This window comes from Anolis sagrei, chromosome 1, assembly GCF_037176765.1.
Source record: "Anolis sagrei isolate rAnoSag1 chromosome 1, rAnoSag1.mat, whole genome shotgun sequence".
NCBI classification, from domain to species: Eukaryota; Metazoa; Chordata; class Lepidosauria; order Squamata; family Dactyloidae; genus Anolis; species Anolis sagrei.
The window spans coordinates 239,032,382-239,057,466 of record NC_090021.1 but is presented as its reverse complement, the minus strand read 5'-3'; the positions used below and the strand labels follow the sequence as shown (position 1 = coordinate 239,057,466).

The 25,085-nt window shown below is 38.6% G+C and overlaps 1 protein-coding gene across 2 annotated transcripts in view; it reads right to left on the bottom strand.

Moving 5' to 3' along the window:
• The window catches only part of CPT1A (carnitine palmitoyltransferase 1A), a 54,189-nt gene that overhangs the window by 9,171 nt on the left and 19,933 nt on the right, over nucleotides 1-25,085 (bottom strand). The window contains exons 3-14 of one of the 2 annotated variants that reach the window (XM_060769894.2): nucleotides 24,385-24,524; nucleotides 22,593-22,764; nucleotides 17,934-18,035; nucleotides 15,810-15,947; nucleotides 15,214-15,291; nucleotides 13,444-13,551; nucleotides 8,856-8,943; nucleotides 5,159-5,354; nucleotides 2,663-2,851; nucleotides 2,381-2,486; nucleotides 1,315-1,431; nucleotides 196-360 (exon numbers count right to left, since the gene is read on the bottom strand). In XM_060769894.2, the coding sequence (XP_060625877.2) occupies nucleotides 196-360; nucleotides 1,315-1,431; nucleotides 2,381-2,486; nucleotides 2,663-2,851; nucleotides 5,159-5,354; nucleotides 8,856-8,943; nucleotides 13,444-13,551; nucleotides 15,214-15,291; nucleotides 15,810-15,947; nucleotides 17,934-18,035; nucleotides 22,593-22,764; nucleotides 24,385-24,524 (1,599 nt within the window). Of the gene's footprint in view, nucleotides 1-195; nucleotides 361-1,314; nucleotides 1,432-2,380; nucleotides 2,487-2,662; nucleotides 2,852-5,158; nucleotides 5,355-8,357; nucleotides 8,443-8,855; nucleotides 8,944-13,443; nucleotides 13,552-15,213; nucleotides 15,292-15,809; nucleotides 15,948-17,933; nucleotides 18,036-22,592; nucleotides 22,765-24,384; nucleotides 24,525-25,085 lie in introns of both variants that reach the window. The other variant, XM_060769903.2, reaches the window with a different exon arrangement.

Genomic DNA, 25,085 nt, shown 5'->3' with positions numbered 1-25,085 from the left:
AGCTGTGTAATGCACTATTAGATTTAGAAAATCAAAGATTCAACAGTACTAAACAAGTCTATTATGGAGCACAAACATGCCTGAAATAGTAGTAACATGGGTTACAGCATAACTTTCTGAGAAGCTTTTATTTTTAATTTCAGGATTACATTTTACATGGTAGTTAAAACAAGCTAATATAATAATAATACTTACCCGATAGTGAGCAAGCTGTAAGGCGAGTTGCACAAATGCATCAGGACTAGTTTTTGCTTTCTTCATTAATCCCTTCCCAAATGTGTCGAAAGGAAATGAATGAAAATCCACATCATCTGCTAGAGGCCTTGCAACAGCCAGGGATCTCTCAATTACTTCTTGACACTAAACAGCAGTGTTTAAAGTATGATATTATTCAAGTATTCTCATAAGGCAAGATGATTAAAAATAGTGTACTTTGTTTTAGCAAGACCAAGCCTGTATTACATGATCATTGGGGGATTTATAGGAACTCCAGGGTATTGGTTATAAACAGGAGAGGCAGCTGAATCATAGTTTGGTTTGGGTAGAGATGTGAAGGCACAAGAAAACACAAGGGTACTTTACTTTTTTTAACAGATTCCCTTTTCCAAGAAAAAAAAAATGAAAATTGGAATATGGAAAATATTTTTAGCATGAACATGTTCATATATTGATCCCCTCATTTTCCCAATTTAACAGGAACATGTTTGTCAAAGGCAATGTATATTATTTGATATGATGTAAACATTTCTAGTTTTCTTTCTGGAACCCAATATTTTTTACCAATAGCCTTAACATTTTTGGAAACTTTACAATTCTAAGTTGAGATAAAACTGCTTCTCTGGTCTGTTTCTCTCCAAAGAAGAGAAGTAATCTAAATAATATATTACTTTTCTGCCTTTGGTTTTCCAAGGGAAGAGAAAATTGGATTGTGTTTGGACAACAGATGAAGCAAATCATGAAGCAAAGCAGGAAAGATCAGGCACTTGGTGATAAGTCAGGATTCCTATAGATCCCCAACTGACTACTTTTGTGCAAAATGGATCCATTATGTGACTTTCCCATAAATAGAACCTTGACTCTAGTGATTGTGTAAATATAAGTCTCACTGAGACTCATAAATTTCATGTTATCTGGAGCATAACACCTGCATCTCTAAAACCCCTTCAAATCCCCATACACAAACACATTTTATACACCATTGCTGAACATTTACTTCTGGGACCTTTATGAAGAGATAACCAAACCAACCAAATAATGTTGCCTCCCCTATATCCATCACCATTTACACTGATGGAGGAATGACTCTGTACTCACTTCTTCAGGGATTTCCCATTGTAGTCTGCTAGGCATAAGGATACCAGAAGAGGATTCTCCTTTGCAATGCCCATCTTCTGTGTAGCCCAGCTCAAGGCAGTCAGAAAACATGACATTCTGTGGAGGAAAGGGGAGATGAACTCATAATCACACACATGAGTCTAAACACATGGATTAAGAATAAAATATAAAAGGAAAATTAGTATCAGGAAATGTGCTAAATTTTTTATATTTTTCAGCCATGTTCTTTGTATGTCAGGGTAGGAAAACCTTATGTACAAATTTGAACAGACATTGCACCTAAAAAATTCAAACTGCTATATGCTGCATATTAATTACATCATGCAAGAGGAAAGCATCAAAAGAAGCTTAATTCTACCAGGGCTGTGTGCGGTTACTGTCCAAACCATGAATGGTAATTATAGACCACCACCCCTGCCAGCTTATCACAAGAAGAGCAACACGACAAATGACAGAGAGCTAGGCAGAGAGTTTATAACGATTTAAGGTCAGATTATACCTCAAAATCCTGCAAACTGACCTAAATGAAGAATACTAACAGAGGACAAATGCCCTGGAAGTTTTGTTTTGGGTGACCCAAATCTCATGGGGAATGTAAATAATATGTTCCTCATTCATTTTTACTGGTGAGGGTATGCTACGCATGACATGATGTTGAAACAACAAAAACAACAATACATTTTATTTGTTACCTAATGGCTCAGTAATATGCAAGACTGTAGCAGCCATACAGGCCACATTCCCTTAAGGTTAATATGATAAGGAGTAGCAAAAGCTTTGCTTGGGACAAAAAGTCCAATTAACTATATGTATATTTTGGAAATGGTGGTAGAATGCTTGACAATATCTAGCACTCATGAATTGCATATATGAAGGGTGTCGTAAAGAATATTTTCTGCTCATAAAGCTTTCATTGGTTAGGACAAGCAGATGAATTTTAAAAAGGAAGTGAAGTAAAAGTGAAGTACTTAGAAAAGTAAAAGTGGGAAACATCCAAATCCATTAAGAAGCCCAGTTTGTATGGCTAATTCAGCTACACACTCACCTCCCAAAGATGTCCTACAATAGGAGCATCCGCCCATGAATGTTCAGTATTCAGGCCCATTTTGCCATTCTTGAACACTATAAGGGTGAATGATTTGTCAAACCACCTAGAAAAGGCAAAAAAAATCATCATGAATGTTAATAACAACCATAATTTGCTGCTTTTATACATCTGGAATGGTACTATTTTAATTGCTATTTCAATTCTTTTTGGAAGAGATGTAAGATAACTAAGTACACATGTCAAAAGCAAAATTACTTCTGCTCCTTCTTTGCAACGTACCTGTCATAGCATTTGCCATGCAGAAGTGACTTTGCATACGTGTCCATTGTTGCCACTGGATCCTCTTCCCTATAACCCTGAGCAGTGTCATCCAGAGTCACAAAGAAAGCGGCCTTTTCAACAGCATCCAAAGACTGCTTGTTTTTTCCACGTGCAAAGTAAGTTTGGCGAGCTTTAGCCCATGGAACTCTGCCACAAGAATATCAACAGGGAGTCATTAAAAAATATGAGACATTTTAGATTCATTTTCTTTTAAAACTATGTCCCGAATGAGGAGAGGTAGCATGGTGTATTGGTTTGAGTGTTGGACTCGGACCTTAGGAGATCAGGGTTAAAATTCCCACTTGGCCATGGATACCTCCTGGGTGGCTTTGGGCAAGTCATGCAATCCTCCTCCATACAAATTGTGCCAAGAAAACCCCATGACGGATTTACTTTAAGCTTTTCGTAAGCTGGAAACAACTTTAAGGCAACAAAATAAAAACAACGTAATAGGAAAATATTGCTACAGAATGAATTCCTACAAGCTCTGCAAATGTTAGACAAGTCTCAAAATACACACTAATCTCCTCTCAAAACAGACAGCACAATGGTCAAAGCATGGGGAGTCAATTTATAACCCGCCTGCAGCCCTCAATTATCTTCTCCCAAACTAGCAGTCAAAGCCATTGCATGCAACATGCCCAATAATGCTCAGAGGGCAGCTCCCACTCTCTAATCTAACATTATGTGTTTTTAATAGGCCAAGAAAAAGATGGATGGATGAATTGATGGAGGAATGGATGGGAAGCACAGATGAAAAAAATTATGGGAGAGGACTGGTACATCAGAGAGCACTGAAACACAGCTAGGAGGGCAGTGCATTAATGGATGGATTGACAGGGGTTATGAAGCATGTGAGCACACATCCAAATACACCCAAATACCTCTTTCCAATGCTCACCAGATGGTAAGATTTAAAAGGGCATATAAAGTAGGCCATTGAAAGGGTAAAATTGTACACAACACTAAATATTCTTGCCTTCACTACTTGGTTTCTTAGAGCCGCCGCAAACTAGCCTCCTGCAGGAGCAAACTGTGCCAGCACGTCCCTGACGTCATGAGACTGCGCCTATCTCCCCGCCCCTTTCTCCGCCTCTTTCTCTGTGCCAGAGTGGTTTTTCCTTTGCAGTGTGTCTGCTTTCTTAGGCCCGTCGCAAACTAGGTTCCTGCTGGAGAAAACCTTGCTAGCAAGTCCCTGACGTCATGAGCCTGCGCCTCTCTCCCCGCCCCTTTCTCCGCCCCTTTCTCTTTGCGAGCGTGGTTTTTCCTTTGCTAGGGCAGCATTGCCCGCATTTTCTCTCAGTTGAATTCTGCCAACTGAGAGAAAATGCGGGCAATGCTGCCCTAGCACAGGAAAAACCACGCTCGCAAAGAGAAAGGGGCGGAGAAAGGGGCGGGGCGAGAGGCGGAGTCTCGTGACGTCAGGGACATGCTAGCAATTTTCCTCCCGCAGGAACAGAGTTTGCGACGGGTCTTACAGTGTGTCTGCTTTCTTTGCTAGGGCAGCATTGCCAGCGTACTCTCGTTGTTGACAGAATTCAACAACGAGAGTACGCTGGCAATGCTGCGCTAGCAAAGGAAAAACCACTCTGGCACGGAGAAAGAGGCAGAGAAAGGGGCGGGGAGAGAGGCGGAGTCTCATGACGTCAGGGACGTGCTGGCACAGTTTGCTCCCGCAGGAGGCTAGTTTGCGACGGGTCTTAGAATTTTCATGGAATATAAGCACCAAATTATGTATTCAGTCATTTATACACGTTTATCTATTTTAAACTATTTATAGGCTGCCTTTCACAGTAGAACCCTTCCAAGGAAGCAATATCTTGTTAGAAATTAGATATACAAGATTGTTAATCAAATTAATGCTGATTCCTTAAGGCTGAATATGGAAGTGATAAAAGGAATAATCATACAGGTACCAACTACTCCATCTCACAATCAATCTGATGAAATACCATAGTACAGGGGTCCACAAACGTTTTAAACAGAGGGCCAGGTCACAGTCCCTCAAACTGTTGGAGGTCCAGATTATAATTTGAAAAAAACATGAATGAATTCCTATGCACACTGCACACATCTCATTTGTAGTGCAAAGAACACTTAAAAACAATACAATAATTAAAATGAGGAGCAATCCTAACAAATATAAATTTATTAGTATTTCAATGGGAAGTGTGGGCCTGCTTTTGGCTGATAAGATAGGATTGTTGTTGTTGTGTGCTTTCAAGTCGTTACACAGTTAGGTTGACCCTAAGCGAGGGCCGGGTAAATAACCTTTGAGAACCGCAATCGGCCCCCGGGCCTTAGTTTGAGGACCCCTGCCATAGTACATGAAAAAGTATGTATTACAGACTCTATAAAAAGTTCTGTTGATATTCAAAGGATTAGTCAGCAAGTGATTGGACAAATGTAGAATAGATTCACTGTAGTTGTCCACTCGTTTTATCAAGCTCGTACCTGTCTCCTGCAGTAAGAGCAGCTAACTTCTCTTCACCTGGCTGGGGCTTTGATTTATCATCGAGAATCCACTGCATCTGCTGTTCAATCTCCCGGGGTTTTAGCAGTCTGCCATCATAGTACAGCCATACTTTGTAAAAGCACCCTTTATGGTACACAATGATGTGTTTGCTGTCTTTTATGTGCTGGATAGTGTCTAGAATTATAATCCAGGATTTGGAAATGAGCAAAAGTTTCCGTGACGTACGATTTTCAAACCAAAGCAATACTCAGCTCAAAACAACATTCAGTATTCAATCATGCCACACCCATTAGTCAAAACTCAACTGAGTAGACTGTTTTAAAAAATGTGCTGCAGAAAGCACCAGTACTTTAAAACATCTATTTTTGTGTGTGTCAGGAGTGACTTGAGAAACTGCAAGTCGCTTCTGGTGTGAGAGAATTGGCCAGCTGCAAGGACTTTGTCCAGGGGACTCCCAGATGTTTTGATGTTTTACTATCCTTATGGGAGGCTTCTCTCATGCCCCCGCATGGGGAGCTGGAGCTGACAGAGGGAGCTCATCCATGCTCTCCCCAGATTCAAACTGCTGGCCTGTCAGTCACCAGTCCTGCCAGCACAAGGGTTTAACCCATTGTGTAACTGAGGGCTTCATCTATGATGCCAGCATATGTACTTCTGTAGTCTTACTCTGTGTATTTCATGATAGAATATTTCAACCAGGGTTTCCTGAAGCCTAAAGGTTCTTTGGAATATCAGCAACTGGGTAGCCAAATATCACTTAGAAAGCGAATTGCATAACATCTGTGCTGTTAACGTGGAAGTTCTCATGTAAAGGAAGGTCCAGAAAGACTTGACCAATTCTTTCCGAAGTGTCCATCTCATTCCTTTATAACTGCTATGGGAAAAATTGAAACATTCACTGGCTGAGAGATGGTAACATACTCTCAAGGAATATCATTCACTTTTTCTGTGGGGAGAATGTCTTTACATAAATGGCCTGAGATTAAAAAAAATGGGGACATTTGCTTCAAGACTTCTCTGATGTAAGATGTTTTGATATGTAGTGTGATCACCAAAAGTAAAAACAAATCTAGTAATGTAATAGTGTTCATCTTTATAGTGAAAAAAATATAAATGCAGTCAACATCCATACAAAGGAAACCAGGAATGCAGATATCAAACCTTTCACCAGATGCAGAACGATCACACAGCAAAAGCACTGCTTTCATAGAAGCGTTCCTTTTTATTTACTCCCAACATTTGATCATTATTTTTTAATTATCAATAGAATAACATGCTAAGCAAGCTTAAAAGATATAAGATATGAAAAAGAGGCATTACTGAGAAAATTAGTAATGATCTTAAATAACTGAGAGGAAATTTTAAAAAGTGATCATTAAAATTAAGAGGGAATTTGGACAAAATGGTGAAGAGTTCCTTCAGTTCACAGTTACATTGTGAAGTTGGACAATTATATTACGAAGTAGTACATGATATTTTATCAAGGTCCAGTTCAAGGAAGTATTGTGAACCATTTGAGCCTGCTTCTAATCAACTATTTAATCAGCACATAACAAAAGCTGCTTTTCACAGAAAGAAGACACTACTTCTTCCTAATGTTAGGTGATTATAGGATACATTTGCAACCTATTCATATACAGTGTGTCTGCTTTCTTACACCTCTAGATGAAAAAAATATTTGCAGGTGTGTTCAGAATATTCTAATGTAGGGGGTGAAAAAGAAGTGAAATTAATGTGATCATTTTGCCATTGAAATGTGGATCATCGAGAAGATCTGTCCATATGCAAGTTTGAAGAAAGATTTTAAATCAGGTCAGAAGCAACTTGAGAAACTGCAAGTTGCTTCTGGTGTGAGAGAATTGGCCGTATGCAGAGACATTGCCCAGGGGACGCCTGGATGTATTACCATCCTGTGGGAGACTTCTCTCATGTCCACACATGGGAAGCTGGAGCTGACAGATTGGAGCTCACCCCATCTTGAGGTTCGAACCGCTGACCTTCAGGTCAACAGTTATTTTAAGAGTTTTTGTTATTATTATTTTAAGAGTGAACCCAGTTGGTAAACACAGAATACTGAGAAGCTGTATCATCCCCTATGCATTAGGTATTTTTAAAAGATTATTATTAGATTGATATGACTTTGTTATTAGAAAATCAGTATAATAGATCTTTACGTATAAGTCAAGGGCAAGGATTAGGACCAAAATCATGGATTATGATATGACCTGTGGATAAATTGAGGATAATTCTGCAGAAAGGGAAAAGTGCTAGCCTTGGCTCAGGGGGCCAGTTGAACTTGCCTGTTGCCACTATTTTTCAACCAAGGCATTCAAAAAGGCCAAGTGTAGGATTACAGCAGAGTGATTTAAGAACTAAACTCTAAACTGTCTCTTTAGGGTGGGTTTTTATTTTAAAACATGAATGCTCTTTAACTTCATATTACCCTAATATAATTAGGTAAAGGTAAAGGTTTTCCCCGACATTAAGTCTAGTCATGACCAACTCTGACAGGTAGTGTTCATCTCCATTTCTACGCCAAAGAGGCAGCGTTGTTTGTAGACACCTCCAAGGTCATGTGGCGAGCATGACTGCATGGAGCATCGTTACCTTCCCACCAAGGTGGTACCTATTGATCTACTCACACTTGCCTGTTTTTGAACTGCTGGGTTGGCAGAAGCTGGGCCTAAAAGCTCCCTGGATTTGAACCACCAACCCCGGATTTGAACCACCAACCTTTCACTCAGCAAGTTCAGCAGCTCAGCGGTTTAACCCACTGCTGTATCACTTTTTAGATTTTTGTAGTTTTTGTATGTATTACATTGTATGATATACATACCAATTTGGAAATTCTGCAACACAGAATTGGTAGAGAAATGTGACTTTTTTTAAAACCACCCGTTCAGAAAAACACAAATATTTCCTTTTTCTGAGACTATATTGGTGGGGATCATTCATCTTATTTTGACCTAACCCATTTAGTAGGAACACTGAAATGGTTCAAAACTTTAGAGAAGTGGATCTCACAGCACTTCGCAATAGAATTACAGTGACCTCTTTGTTAGAAAAATCACACAGCCTCAGCGAATACACGCAGGATGTTATAGGCTGAAGCAATGTCACATATATAGAATATTAGAATGCAAGAGGCCAGATACATTGACAGGACTAACACTATACCTGTCTCTATGCCCGGTATACGACTAGTGTTGAACATACGTTCATACTGAGAGGAGCACATTGGGATGACATTGTAAATCATAAGCTGAAAGGAAAAAGGGAAAGTCAAAAAATCCCCCACGCCAAGTTTTCAGTGAAGCGATGGAAACCAAGAGGACCCAAAGGAGTGGAATAAAAATGGTAACGATCACATAAAAAGACAGGTTCATACTGGATAGCAAATAGTTTCCTAGAAAAAGGGTATTTTTTTGAAGGAAAGAAATAACCAAACTATATCAGAATGCAAGCAGAATTTTTTTTTAACCATCAAAATATTCTAAATGTGTTCGGAGATTTTCAGAGCAACTACGAAGAGTGCAGCTCATTCAGTTTTCTTTAGGCGTGACACTATGAATATGAACATGGGTTATTAGGATGGGATATTCAACAGGAAGTTCTGGCAGCATTTCACACTCTTAGGATTCTGTGATGTTCTTGCCTTCAACTGGTTATTCTTACCTGTTTCCTCTCCTGGAATACGGGAGGTATTAAACATCCTCTCCCATTGAGCTGAGCAGAGTGGAACAGTGGATCCCATCAGAAGAATCTATGCCGCAAACGTGCATTACAATTGTGATTTACAGATAGAGTTAGCACGTGAAGAGAAAAACACATGCCAGGGTTAGAGTGATTGTCAGAAGATTGGGGGATTCCTAGGCCACTTCAAACTAGGAGGAATTCCCTACACAGAGAGGGAAATGAAATGAATCTCATACAACATTTACCAGCTGTCATTAAACGTGTATGTATCTCATTTCAGTTATGCATATGCAGTTCAACAGGAGACTTGGCCTTGTGTAAAGTAGCTTTCAGAACCTATTCTTCCAAAAGTCTTATTCATTATTAATTAACACATTCCTGTTCTATTTAAGTCTATATGGGTTTTTCTTATGCTACTTTAAGATGACAAATACATTCTATTGTTTTCTTCCTCCACCTTTCAAGACATATAATATTGCATTAATGATAATGGGGAATATTACCTAGATCAGGCATGGGCAAACTTCGGCCCTCCAGGTGTTTTGGACTTCATCTCTCACAATTCCTAACAGCCGGTAGGCTGTTAGGAATTGTGGGAGTTGAAGTCCAAAACACCCAGAGGGCCGAAGTTTGCCCATGCCTGACTTAGCTGCTGGATACAATCTATATATTTTATATGAACATTTCCATGAGAGTTCAGCTGCAATTATACAGGCTATTTCAAAAGATAGACCCATTAAAAATCGCTATACAGTATCTCTGCAATCCATCCGTGAATGAAACCCTTACCATGTGAAAGGATGTGGCATAGAGTTTCAAATTATTATCACTAGGTGCCTCTGCCGGTGCATAAACAGCCTCGGTCATTTGCAAGATGGCGACCCCACAACAGAAGACCCATATTTTCCACTTGCAGTTATGTTCTAAAATTTTCTGCCTCACTTACTAAATGGTTAGTATAATTTAGGGATAACTTGTTAACTGATTAAATGGTTTGTAATTTTTTGTGTAATTGTAATTTGTTGCTGTTGTGAAATACATTGGTTTGAAAGTGGGTTCATCATTTTGAAACACCCTGTACTTTGAAATATTATAGGGTCCTGCTTTTCTAGTGCCAGAAACAGGCTGCTAAAATTCCCTCCTATAAAAATAGAGAAATCAAGTTGAAGAGAGGAAAAAAAGGAATACAGCCATGTACATAATGACAGCCCATCTAGGGATGATATTCATCTGCAAGCATAATATTACTGAAAATGTTTCATGTCTGCACAACACATTTGTTACTGAATGTCTCGACTCAAATAATGACACAAGGTACAGTAGAGTCTCACTTATCCAACATAAGTGGGCTGGCAGAATGTTGGATTAAACCGCATTGAGTCGCCTGTCAAGGGCTGAAAAATGCGGTATAGAAATAAAGCAAATAAATAAAACAAATAAATAAATAAGTGAAAATGTTGGATAATAAGAAGGGATTAAGGAAAAGCCTATTAAATGTCAAATTACTTTGTGATTTTACAAATTAAGCACCAAAACATCATATTTTACAACGAATTGACAGAAAAAGCAGTTAAATACAACTGTAATGTTATGTAGTAATTACTATATTTACGAATTTAGCACCAAAACATCGCAATTTATTTAAACAGCTGTCGATCCGGGCAGGAGGCAGACTGCATTGGATAATACAGAATGTTGGATGAGCAAAGGTTGAATAAGTGAGACTGTACTACACCATGAAAGAGATAGTTGAAAGGTATACAATGTTATTGTTCCACACTTTGGTCTTTTCCTGTACAACAACTGTAGAGATTGAACACTTTGACCGTCATTCTGAAATATAATTCCTTCTCATTTAAAAGTTAACACAGGAAAAAGGACAGTAGTTGATAAACAGAAGGTGCATAAAATAATTTAAAACAGAAACACATTTAAAGTTTTAGTAATAATTTGAATTAGTGCTCTTTTGAATGGTCAGCATTTGAGCCATAAATGGATAAATGCAAGGAACCGGGTTACTACGCAGAAGATATAAAGGGGGGGGGGGGAACTCTATGGAAAGGGTGAGCAATAGTCAGTCTCTTCCAATGGACTAGGCCTACTGAATAAAAGTAATGGTAATTGCAATCCAACAACATTTAGAGAACAGCACTTTGCCCAACATCATTGGTAGTCTTGGCCCAACAGAGTTGTGCAGGTACTGAGCTCTAGGACATGAAGGTTTCTTCCAATGTTCACCTTTTTCCAGAAACCAAAGTGGCACTTTCAATCCTGTTCCTGACTGTTATAGATGTTGGAAAGTAGGATTTTGTGAGGCACAAGAAGCACTGGAGAAAACTCACTGGGTAGTAGTCTCTTTCATATATGGAAGTCCAAACCTAGATGCAACTGGGTTGCTGTGAGTTTTCCAGGCTGTATGGCCATGTTCCAGAAACATGTTCCAGAAAATGGCTTCTGGAACATGGCCATACATACCAGAAAACCCACAGCAATCCCATGATTCCGGACATGAAAGCCTTCATCAACAACACCAGATGCAACTTCATGTATTCACTGTTCATTCAAGACAGTGATATATACAAGAGGATGCAGGCCTTCCTTATAATGAATATTTTACTATTTAGACTTCCGTTTTGATTTCATCATACACATATTTAGCTTGCTTTCCATAAGCTATGCTACTTCCTTATGTATGGAAGTCACTCATTAAATATTAAATTCAGATCATTTCAGCTTTTCATCCTGACATATTGTTAAAAGACTAAATTATCATTATTATTTATTATTCTTATATTTATTTATAACTCACTTTATCTCCCCCAAAGAAAACTCAAAGCAGCTCCAATGGGGTCTCAAAGTGAACTTTCTTTTATTGTGGCATAAAATGTACAATAGATAGCCTGTGAGTGCTTGACAGCTCCCATTCTCAATTGTTTTTGGACATATAAATTGATAGGGAAAATAATAAATAAAAAAGGAATTGCTGCTCTTAAAAACTTCCAGAAATGACAATTTCCTGCTAAATCATCTCAAGCAGCTGATTTTCCAAAACCAGAAGTATAACTTCCAGTCACTTCTGATTTGGGGAAACGAAAGTGGAATCACTACAGTTTTGGAGAACAGTCTGGACCACAGCTCATCTGGTTGAGGGAGGTACTCCCCAGACTTGCCAAAAAGCTAACTTTTTTTAAAAAGAACTAAAGCTACATAGTAGATGACTAAATTTGTTCTTTTCCTCATGCTATTTAAGAGTTCATCACACTAGAGAACGAATCCACTTTAAAACTGTTTGCTGCCTTCTGCCGAATTCTGGAGTTTGTAGTTTAGGGAGGAACCTTTAACAACCTCACTAAACTACAAACTCCAGAATTCTGCAGGAGGCAGAAACCAGATTTAAAGTAGATTCATTATCTAGTGTGATGAGGTTCTTACTAGCATTTAAAAGAAAACTGTCAGGTTATATCCCATGAAAAATACATTGTGAAATTTTTTCCTCAGATCAGGTAGCTATTAGCATGTGCACTTAATGCAGTAAAGGGACTAATAATGATATATAGGTTAGCTCACATTCTCTGATTTGTTTGCAATACATTAAAGCATTTTTTTTCTTCCACAGCTATACAAGTCATGGTTAATTTAGACAACTACGTCCAATCATCTGAGATGCATTCCTATAACAATTAGCAATGCTAAGACACCTTGAAAGTTTTCATTATTCCAAATCTCAAACTAAGCTTAATTGGGAGGTGAGTGGGCTTTACTAAAGTAGAGACATCCTGAAGAATATCACGATTCAGTGGAGACATACCCCCACACTTTTACTTTTATGTCCCATCTCAAACTCAGGAAGCCGTAAATCCACAGAAGTGATTCAGTACATTTTGTAGTTTCACCTGGCAACACTGCTTCTTTAAAATTTGTACTTCCCATGACTAGTCCAGGATTTTTCAGGCATGATATGTGAATAGAGAAAGGATTCCAACTTGGTCTATGTGAAAGTCTTGCAGGAAACCTGACAACCAATTAACCACATCAGAGCCCCTCCAATTCACTTAATGCCCATTTTCAGAATACCCCGTGATATCTCAGACAATACCAGCAAGGTTCCTATCCTGTCCCTATGGAACATTTTGGGTTAAATCCAATATTAATCTTAAATAGAATAACTCACTGCAATCAAGAAGACTTACATAAGTGGTAGCTTATGTCATTTCAATGGGTCAACTGTCATTGGGAATGATACTTAACCCAAGGATTTAAGTAGGGACAGGATAGGAATTCTATTGTTATTATGGGAAGAGAGCATCCTGAGCTTGAGGCAGAAAATAGCAGGGGTCTGCATAACTGGGTCTGTGGAACAGACCTCATTGTCCCTGAATCCAGTTTTCCTTTTCTGTCATGTGGAGCCAGAAATTCAGCAAACTCTTCCATCCTTGTTATGGAGATCTTACACATTAGCCTTAATAGTTGAAAGCTTTATTCCTCCCCTCAGTTATTTCTCAATATGTAAAATTATTTTTAAAACGTAAGATTCATATCTGTAACTATTTGAGGAAAATGTACATACTGGTTGAATCTGCTGCCTGTCCAGTTTTCTTCTATATAGGAGGATGGCATGGATAGCATTTCCAGCTCTAGCTGCCTGCACAGAGGTGGGTGTAAAATACAGAAAGTCCTAAAGGATGAGAAAATGAAATAAAAGACATTAGCAGATTCTCCCTTTATATGCTGAAAGGTAAGCTTTATATGTGCACATGTTAATTTTAATATAGTTCGCAATGCTGTAGAAGCATCAATTCTACCTCATGATTCCACTTTTTCAGCCAAAAGCACCTATCAATGTTTTTCTTACATTGCTAGAGGCAATGTGTAACCCTGTTCAGTATGTTCTATGTTTCCACTATCAAAACTAACAACAGTTTGGAGTGAACTGCATAAATAGGAGCCTAGTGAAGTCATGATAGCCCTCTATTCTTCCTTGGTCAGACCACATGTGGAATACTGTGTCCAATTCTGGGCACCACAATTGAAGGGAGATGTTAACAAGCTGGAATGTGTCCAGAAGAGAATGACTACAATGATCAAGGGTCTGGAGAACAAGCCCTAGGAGAAGCGGCTTAAAGAGCTGGGCATGTTTAGCCTGAAGAAGAGAAGGCTGAGAGGAGACATGATGAGGGCCATGAATAAAATATGTGAGGGGAAGTTATAGGGAGGAGGAAGTAAGCTTGTTTTCTGCTGCCCTGGAGACCAAGGCGCGGAGCAATGACTTCAAACTACAGGAAAGGAGATTCCACCTGAACATGAGGAAGAACTTCCTGACTGTGAGAGCTGTTCAGCAGTGGAACTCCCTGCCCCAGAGTGTGGGGGAGGCTACCTCTTGGGAGGATGGATCTGTCAAGGGTGCTTTGAATGCAATTTTCCTGCTTCTTGGGAGGGGGTTGGACTGGATGGCCCACGAGGTCCCTTCCAACCTATGATTCTATGAGCTAGATTAAGTCTGAAGGAATGGGACATCATCACTCTCCTCATTATCAGGCTTAATACTATTTTATGTATTGGAGTGAGAGTCCAATGACTGATTTTCCATATCAGATGTAGGCTCCTGGGCATCAGTATAGCAGAGAGAAACAAAGAAGCAGATATGGAGATAATTCATACATTCCCTTTGTATGAACACTCAGTTCTTTGCTGGTCTGAAAGTTATGCTCATGGAACAACAACAACAACAACAACAACAACAACAACAAGGCAAAGAGAATGTGCCAATTTATACCAGTTTTACTGTCACAGTACAAATGGTGGAAGGAAAGTCAGTCAAAATATGAATATAGCTATTTTATCTTTAAAAATCTATGGAAGTTTACAACAGCTGACTGGGATATATTATATTACTAAACAGAATGCTATTTCAGCAACATGCACTGCCTCTCAGCCCAAGTGCCAGCAACACCAAATTACTTCTGCAGATACACACAAGCAAAAGGACAAACTCTTGTTACAGCAGCAATTGACTCCATCTTCGTAGCACATGCTGGAAAAATTTGCACATGATAAAAGTCATCCCAAAAAGTGGCAACATTTGTTGCTTATTTATGAACACAACTTTATTTAGTATCTCAGCTAACCTGAAGTGCACTGCACTTCACAGAAGGGGGCTGGGCAACTTCTGGCCTTCCAGACATTGTTTGACTGCACCCCCCATGCCGCATAGCCAAACGTGAGGAAGAGTTGCAATCTATGAGCACCTGGACGCCCACATGTTTTCCCCATCCCTGCCATAAAGGAAGTGGGTCTGTGAGAAGTACAAGAATGTTGATAGACTGCTTAATATACTTACCATTGCAAAGTAATTGCTGTTTACCATAATAGGCCCACGGCCTCGAAGGTAAATATATTCTTCCCACCAATCGCTAACCTACAAGAACAAATAAGATCCAAACAATTAATTTGGGAAATTTATCAAGATATCAAAAGATACAAAAGCCTTGATACATTAGATGCCTTGCTTTTGACAATGGAAGTAAAATCAAAAATTCAGTACTGTGTCCAGAAGAATATATTTTCCTATCTAGGATAGAGTACTATGGTGGTGTTGCTGCTTTTTGGCACGACAAGGGTTGCCATCATTAAAGAACGGCTTAGTTGATCTAATCCAAACATGACATAAACCCAAAAATGTACCAGTTTCTAATGAATAATGTGGGGCTACATAAAAGCTCATTTCTTATCATGTTTTACTTAATAGTATTTTTATTGCTAACACACAAACAGTAATTTCTAAAAACAATGCACTGAAATGATAAGCAATGTTTCCTTTTGCAGAGTAATTTTCGTCAATTACAAAAGAACTTGTAAAACATAAGCTCTGGAACAAAGAAGATTTGAAAGTGGAAATTATATGATTTCAGGAAAGCATACAACTCATCTACTTACATAGTTTGCAGCCCACCAGGACTTCAATTTCAAGTACCATTGTAGCTTTGGTCCCAAATTAATTGCAAAATCTTTGCCAAGAGCTTCCATTCTTTTAAACTGTTCATCATTCATAAGTGGATGAACTGATTCTAAATACTGGAATGGATAAGAAGAAAAAGACTATCAGCATGGCAGGGCCTATAATCTCCCCACATCATTCCCATGACACAAATAAGAAACAAATGAAAGTAAAAGGATAGTACAACAGAGCAATACAGCTGTCAGTATTATCTGGTGTGATGAAGAAGTAATGTCCTAACAGTATGATTTTTGATGGGACAAGCCATCGCTGCACTTAGAACATACGAAGTCATAACTTTTAAAACATGAATCTATAATTTGTATGTTACTGGCTTGTATCACAAAAAGACTCACCAAAGTCTAGTCATCTAGAAATCTATCCAGTTTCAAAATGTTTAACTAATTTCACCCAAATTTAAAGGTCAGAAGGAAAAACATGCAGGGACATTGCTTAGTAATTCATCTTTCCTTGCCTCTCCAAATATCAGACATACATATTGTAAAAGTAAAGGTAAAGGTTCATCTTGACATTAAGTCTAGTTGTGCCAGACTCTGGGGGTTGGTGTTCATCTCCATTTCTAAGCTGAAGAGCCGGCATTGTCCGTAGATGCTTCCAAGCTCAAGTGGCTGGCATGACTGAATGGAGCGCCCCTACCTTCCCGCCGAAGTGGTACCTATTGATCTACTCATGTTTTTGAACTGCTAGATTGGCAGAAGATGGGGCTAACAACGGGAGCTCACCCCATCCCTTATAAATGTTGTAGCAGTAACTATACAAAAGACCAGCTCTCAGATCTAATTCAAATGGATGTTCCCAGCTTCCTGATCTATGATTTGGTAGGTTGGAAACAAGTGCCAGAGCAATGTCTTTTGTTGACATGCCAGCCTGTTACCTTGAAACTACTGTTCCCTATAATATTTGAAATAGAGAAGTGAGATTTAAAGTGCATTTGACAACCAGGTTTAAATTGCAGTTTAACGTTTGGATAGTCAAATGACATTAAATCAAAGATTCAGCCAGAAATGGCATGCTGATAGAAGACAAGATATTAGGAGGCTCAAAATCCATTTCTAGCTTGTAAGACTACGGTCCAAACTGGACTTGCATGTTCTCATAACAAATATCAATATTATAATAAATATAACTTAAGGCAATGCCATTTTTCCTTCATTATAATACCCTGCTCTACTATATTTTAGCCCATAGACAATTTCTGTGCAAATGGTCAAATTACAGAGAAAAAGATATTTCTATCATTTCCAGAAATTTGAACTGCAATTCTTTTACTTACAACTTAGGTTGCCCTATAACCTGGACCTTATTTTGTAGTAATTTCCACATTTCAAGAGATGTGACCAAATTTCTAAAGATACTTACAAAGTTTTATTTTTTTCCACTTCCATCCTAAGTCTATTTTATCATGTAATATTTGAAAAATTGAATTTGCCTACTATAAGTCTTTATAGACCTTTAACAGGACATGTTGCTATTTTAATCTCATTTCTTTCAGTGAATATATATTTGTTTTTACATATGTGCTATTACTGTTTCCTGTCTAAACCAATAACACTTTTCCTCTTACATGCAGGCCTAAATCGCAATTAGATTCTACTAACACAACAGGATTGTTGACATTCAATTTCCTATTGATTCAATGAGTCTAACAATAGGATTTAGGCCAAAGATATTCCTTCTGTAATGAGTAATTATATAATGACATCCTGAGAAAAAAAAGTATCGTGAAGAAAATGATCTTAGGCCACTAAAACATTAACAGATTACACAATACAGACAATAGATAAAAATGCGGGAATCTGAAGACTCTAAATATCTTGCCTTACGGGGAAAGATAATGCAAGATAAAGTAAGGGTGTGCCAATAGACAATGACATGTTTGATTTCACTGTAAGGGAAAGGACACATAATGTAATCTTGAACTGAGTTAATCAGATACCATGTTAATTGTTTACTGACGTATGGTTGGGAACAAAGCAAATCAAGGCAAGCATTCCATCTGGATTTACATTTGAGGAGAATGAGTTTATAAAAATCGAACACACCCTATTTACTGTATCTTTAACAGATGGAACAGGAAGACGTGGCAGGGATGTCTGGAAACTGTACAGCATTGGCTTACGACCAGAGAAAAGCTTCACCAGTGTCTGAAAATGAAACAGAAATAAAGGTTTTGACTAAGCAGAAAAACAGTGTTTAACCTGATTTATAAATGTGCATTTAATACTTTAGACTTGCTTCCTGGAAGATGACAGCCAAGGGTTAGTTCATATATGCAACACTTGCTGCAATTAAACCATTTCTTTTTCAATTCTAGACCTAAAAAGAAACTATCAATTATCAAAATCTGTTTTTTCATATGGCATTTGGCTGTTAATCTTGATTCCCAATTATGTAATAAAGGTTTATGTATATTTAACGTTTGCTCACATCCTTTTTATCCTCTCTATCCTTGTCTCACGATGTGTAAATTCCTTGGGTGCAGGAGCTTTGCTAAATCAGAAAGGGGCCACCCATGTTATAGTACAAATACATATCCTGTTTTGCTCCATTCAGATGTTATTAGTGGCAATGAAAAGGAGGAAAGTATCCCATAGTAATGGACAGAGCACTAAAATATCAATTGTTTTAAATTAGGAGGACAAGTAACTGAACTGTTAGATGAAGATACATATCGGTCCCCTGACTACCTGGGGATTAGTGCCTTGTGAAAAAGCACTGGGCCACAACAGACGCTCGTCTTGTCAGGGTGTGCCAGCAGTCTGATTCCTACGGATCTGTAAGATTTTCATGGGATTTTCTGGGATATTATAGTCGTTGACTAACTAGGTTGCTTCTGGTGTGAGAGAATTGGCAATCTGCAGAGACGTTGCCCAGATGGCGCCTGCATGTGTTCCCATCCTGCGGGAGGCTGCTCTCATGTCCCTGAATGGGAAGCTGGAGCTGACAGACGGGAACTCACCCCATCTCACAGATTCAAACGGTTGACCTTCAGGTCAGCAGGTCAGCCAGCACAAGGGTTTAACCCATTGCACCACTGCAGCTTCTAGTGGACATGGTAGGCAGGTAGGTTCCTTATGCAGTAGGTTCAGATCTTCTGCTTGCACTCTTACTTTTTGCTTGGGTTCTTACTTGTAATAGGGACTGTAGACAGTTAAAGCATAGATTCAATTTGGGGAATGAGCTTACATTGCCTACCCTCCCTAGTTCCAAAGGTCCCCTTAAAGGGCCTTGGGCTGAGGCATTCAGCAGCACACCCAGCTTGGCGGTTATGAAATTCATAGGTGACAGAGGAACCAATTCAGTTATGCAGGATGCTTCTCCTGCCATTCCATGTCTCCTCCAACACAAGGCTGTGGGACGAAGGATTTGTCAAGTGGTCACCTGATGCCTAATATCAAGAGTGGGAACCATGTGCGGCTCTCCAATAGTGTTTGAGTACAACTCCCAGCATTCTTCAGTGCAGACTATGCTGGCTAAGCCCGCTGGGAGCTGCAATCTAAACAGTATCTGATGGCCACATGATTTTTAACACTGACCTAGATCCTTGCCCCAAGCTAGGCCAAGGTTCTTCAGCTGTAACTAATAAAGATGTGGCCTTTTCTATGCTCTTTTGGCATTACTTGCATTTCACCCATCTGTAGACACTACAGCCATGATTTCACCTACAAACAGATGACATTTGAGGAATAATGTGTGTGTAAAAGCGGTTTGCCCACTGCATTTTTAAAATGGGAAAACTGTTTAAACATTAAAATTTCTAGTAATTTGGGTTCATATTACAGGAAATGATATTCCACCTTAACATTAAGAAGAACTTCCTAATTGTGAGCTGTTCAGCAGTGGAACTCTGCCTTGGAGTGTGGTGGGGGCTCCTTCTTTGGAAGCTTTTAATCAGAGGCTGGATAGCCATCTGCCAGGGGTGCTTTAAATGTGCTTTTCCTGCAAGGCAGGGGATTGGACTGAATAGCCTATGTGGTCTCTTCCAACTCTATGATTCTATAATTTTCCCCTTCCAATCAAGTGTTTATATACACTATATATGGAAGTGGAATATCTGAAGCTATCACTTCACAGAAATCATGTCAACTTTGGCTCAAGGTCTTACATACTTAAGATAGTAATAGCCTCACTATGATAGGCATTGCCTAAGCAGGAGGCCTCTGTCGTCGTTATCTTCACAAGATGACATTGTGTTCTCTTTGCAGTCATCATATATGTAATTAAATTCCATTTTCCAAACTTTTTCAGAACACAGCGATTTTTACACTCAAAGTAAACATTACAAATGTCACAAAAATATCTCTCTATCTTTGTGGGGAAAAGTATATTTCTCTCAGGGTTTTTAACCAAAAATAAAGTTTAAAAAAAAGTAAAATGGGAGGAGGGGCAGCTTGGAGAAAAGCAACAACAATCCAGACTGCGTAGTGATTGTTACAATCTAACAAATATAGCTAGTTATGTAAAGTCTACCAACTTAATGAGAATTTTAGTCCCCACAGAAGCAGTATTAGTTGATTTGTATAAATGTTTGCCATTTCAGTTATGATAGTAAATGTTTTCCTCACGTTATCCAAGAGCAAAATTCAAGAAAGCATATTAGTCATAGCCTGCTCACACCACTCAATCTCAGCATCGTAAGAAAAAAAAGCAGATGTGTTGAATGTGTAAGGCATGCCAAAACTCCAGCCAATTAAGTCATAAGCCACGTTGACAACAATACTCTTGTCCCTTACCCTTCTAGATAAGAGCCAGTATTCAAATCAGAAAGCTCTTGAAATCATATCTGAAGAAAACTATCAGATATTTCTTTTGCAACTGGTTTCTGTTTCCCACAGAAGCATTCAACAGACTAGTCCTCATGTTCCAGTTGAATTCCTTCTAGACAGAGTCAGCCAATACATGCAAGGGACACAATGCAGTAACATAAGAGACTGTTGTAGATAAGGCACCTGTTTGTTTATTACTAATACCTGCTCATTATTCTGTGACCTTAACCTTCCAGTGCTTCAGGTATGCTAGACTACAACTTTCATAACCTCACAGTTAGGTTAGATGAGGATGTTGCAACCTAATAATTCTTAGAAAAATGTATACTAAGGCCAAACACACAAAATGATGTGTGTACTATGTTTTAAGAAAATAGTAAAGGTAAAGGTTTCCCCTGAGATTAAGTCTAGTCGTGTCCAACTCTGGGGGTGGTGCGCATCTCAATTTCTAACCCGAAGAGCCGGCATTGTCTGTAGACACCTCCAAGGTAATGTGGCTGGCATGACTGCATGAAGTGCTGTTACCTTCCTGCAGAAGCAGCACCTATTGATCTACTCGCATTTTCATGTTTTTGAACTGCTAGGTTGGCAGAAGCTGGGGTTAACAGCGGGAGCTCACCCTACTCCCCAGATTTGAACTGCGAACCTTTCGGTCAGCAAGTTCAGCAGCTTAGTGGTTTAACCCGCTGTACTACCAGGGGACCCCTTTTAAGAAAATGGGATGGTTTAATAACATGAAGTATGCCCCTTATATTTTTTATCAAATGGGAATACAGCAAGCCCTTGGTATCAAAATGTATAGGTTCTCAAGTCCCATTATGTATAATGTATAATGGCATAGTAAAATGCTGCTCATTTATACAAACTTGTTTTTTTATTTTTTAAAATATGGTTAAATTTATGAATGCAGAATCTGAGAATATGGAAAGCCAACTATTCAAAATATTTCTTCTTAAACTATCTTTGGATCTGAGGCTTGGGCCTTACCCATCTTATGAAGCTTTATGTTCAAGCATTCAGAGCAATTCCTCAATATACTTAAGACTGTGGTCATGAATGGCTCTGTCTGATAAGATTGGCAGCACTCAACATTTAGCTATTCAAATACTGCAGTCAAGTGTAGCCATAGCCAAGCTTCACACAAATGCAGGATTCTTTTGCTAGTAGGAAGAATGTAACCAAACTGAAAATGTTCAAGGACTAGAGGTCTATGTGTGTGCCCTCAAGCTGCCTGTCGACTTATTGCAACGCCATGAATTTGATAGAGTTTTCTTAGGCAATGAATACTCAGAGGTGGCTTTGCAAGTTCCTTCCTTTGCACAAAACAAAGTTACTTATGATAGGGCCAGGAATCTGATAACAGTGGAGATGGTTGTTTTTATTTTGATTATTAGCAACTTGATTTATATCCCACCTCTTTCCCAAAACTTTCACTCACGGTACCTTATGAATTAAAGGGCTTTTTTTCCATGTCAGGAGCAACTTGAGAAACTGCAAGTTGCTTCTGGTGTGAGAGAATTGGCTGTCTGCAAGGACGTTGCCATCCTGTGGGAGGCTTCTCTCATGTCCCCACATGAGAAGTTAGAGATTAACAGACGGGAGTTTCCCCGGATTCAAACTGTCAACCTGTTGGTCGACCAGTCCTGCGGGCACAAAGGTTTAACCCATTGCACCCCTGGGGGTACAATGTAGCTAGTAACATACAAAGGATCAATATTAAAATGGAAATAAACTTTGAACAATGTTAAAACTACTTAAAACATTTAATAAACTAATAAATATACCAGTACAATTAAAATAGCAGCTGGCAGGTTTTGCCTGGTTTCATCACTACACAAAGTGTAACCCCAAAAACAACACATTAATAGGAATCTAGCCTAAATCAGGTAAAGATTACCCAACTCCATGTTCTAGTTTATAATAACTAACACTTACCATCCATATCTTGGTTCCTGTAGAAAGTTTGCCGTGTTCAGCAAACATCCAGCCATGGTAGGAAAGCAGCATCTTTAGTGTGTAGCGCATTGAGAAAATAAGGGCAACCCAGAGCCCTGTTCCAAAAAGAACCCCACTGACAATATTCTGTGTTTGGTTGGACATATAGCCCCTGTTGGAAGAAAAAACATCTATCAAACAATTCCGACAATAGCTAAAACAGCAAAACGTATTACTAAAAAAGCCAGTGTAAATAAAGCCAATCTGGGCATATGACAAGGTCTGAACTGAAGCGCCACTTCAACAAACCATTAGCAGGTGGCATATTTGGGAGGGGGGGGGGGGAGGATACACACAAACCACTCAAATGGTTACCAGTGCAATTATTACCCTGTCTCTCTGCTCCCTTTTAATAAAATATCAAAAGCAATTACTATAGCCATGGTGACTGGAATAAAGGGGCCTTTACACACTATTATTTATTATTTATTTAGGGCTTTTATATCCCGTCCTTTCTCAACCTCCGCAGAGGGACTCAGTTAACGCACTACACAGTTATTGCACTATGACTCCATCTTAACTGCCATGTTTTTATCCCACAGAAATCTGGGCGTTGCAGTTTAGGGAGGGAGTACTTAGAGAATTTTCAAACACAGAATTTTATTTTGTCATCAAACTATAAATCACAGCATTTCACAGGTTGTAGACATAGCAATTAAAATAGAATCAAAGTGTTACAACTGTGCAATGTAAAAGGAGCATACAGTGGGAGGTCACGCACCCATCACTGTAAAAACTTTCTGTATATATTTCAAATTTCAATATTAATGTCAAAAATACGTAGTATGATTTTACATAGAATTTGTGCTACATTAGAAGAGTAAAGACAAATATCACTTAAGTAAAATAAACATTAAATATTAAATAACCAAAAAATATATAACATAAGGTGTAAACACTAAACTAATCTGGGAATCTGCTATTGCAACACATCCAATGAAGTGGTTTAAAACCAGTATAAAAAAGATTAGGACTAAGTATCATGTGAAGCTTTCTTACTGTCTCTTCTCAAACTGTGTTGACAAAACTTGACATGACATTGAAAAGACATTTTTAGCACTACATAGCAATCATAAGTCATTCACTTCATGGAGGTAGCATTTAAAAATAAGAGAAAAAAAGATGAGAGCTGAAGAAAGGAAGAGAGCAAAGATAATATCATCCATCACCGAAAGCTCTCCTTTCTGTGCAACTCCATTTGAACCATTCCACCCCTAATGTTCCCTAATTAGACTTCCTGTATCAAGAGAGAGGTGAAATGCACCCCTATAGATAAGCAACTTAACTTTGTGCATATTTTACTGAAGATTTCAAATAACTTCAAACTAATGTCAAATAACTTCAAACTTATTCAAACTAGCCAAAGTTAAGTTTATGTTATTTCCATCAGATGGTCATTCTAAAAGCTTATGTCCCATCTATGGCCTTTGACAGAAAAACTCAAGGCAGTGATCAAACAAATTAAATAACATTGATAAAAATCTTTAAAACTACAAATAAAAGATAGCAACAACATTGATAAGGATGGCAGTTTACCTGCAGGATGAAAAACCTGAATCCAAATTATATGTCCCCCCACCCAAACTATACAATTATTAACTGCTCTGCATGTTAACATTAAAGAAAATATGCCAGTTTAAATAGCTCAGCTTATTCTGAACCAACGAGAAGAGATGGAATTTATCACCCAAACGCATCTGATCAATAAGAAAGAGGGACACTGTTTACTTACGTTACGTCAAGGGTCCGGTTGATTTTAGCTATCAATCCTAATGAAGGATCTATTTTGGCATACATTGTTGACATAACTCCTACTACTACAATCAACCAACTGGATGGGCTTGCAGGATAGACTCCTGTGATTATGCCATTCTGAAAGAATAAGACATCAATAATTAATTTTCTGGATTCTGAGGCTATTGCTTTGCATTTTCCAGAGCACTTGTGTTAGTAACTAACCCAGGATATGAGAAGACACAGCCATACCGTATGCAGACTAAGTTGTGACACTAATCTTCGTTACAGATGACCATTACATCTAAGTAGCCAATGAGCTATGTGGATAAGCAAAAGGATTTCTTAAACAGACTTGGAGACTAATCAAAACTATGGAAATCTGATGGTCTTAACATTGCAGAAAGGTGTTTGGGGAGCTGAAAGGCTGTACAGTTGTAAACCCTTCCAACAAATGTGTGTATCAGAAAAAGGCTGATTCACTTTCTCCCACAATGACAAACTTCCAGATGTCTGTCAAGTACAATCATTCCTAAAGCTGTCTGATCATGTGTGGGTGTATCGATAGATTAATTTATACCTTGCCTCTGGGACTCAATGTGGTTTACAGTTTGCAAAAAAACCCCAAATAAACAAATAAAGCCATGTGTAGCTAAAGCATAGCAAAAAAGGTTTAAAACTGTATTAAACTACTTGTAA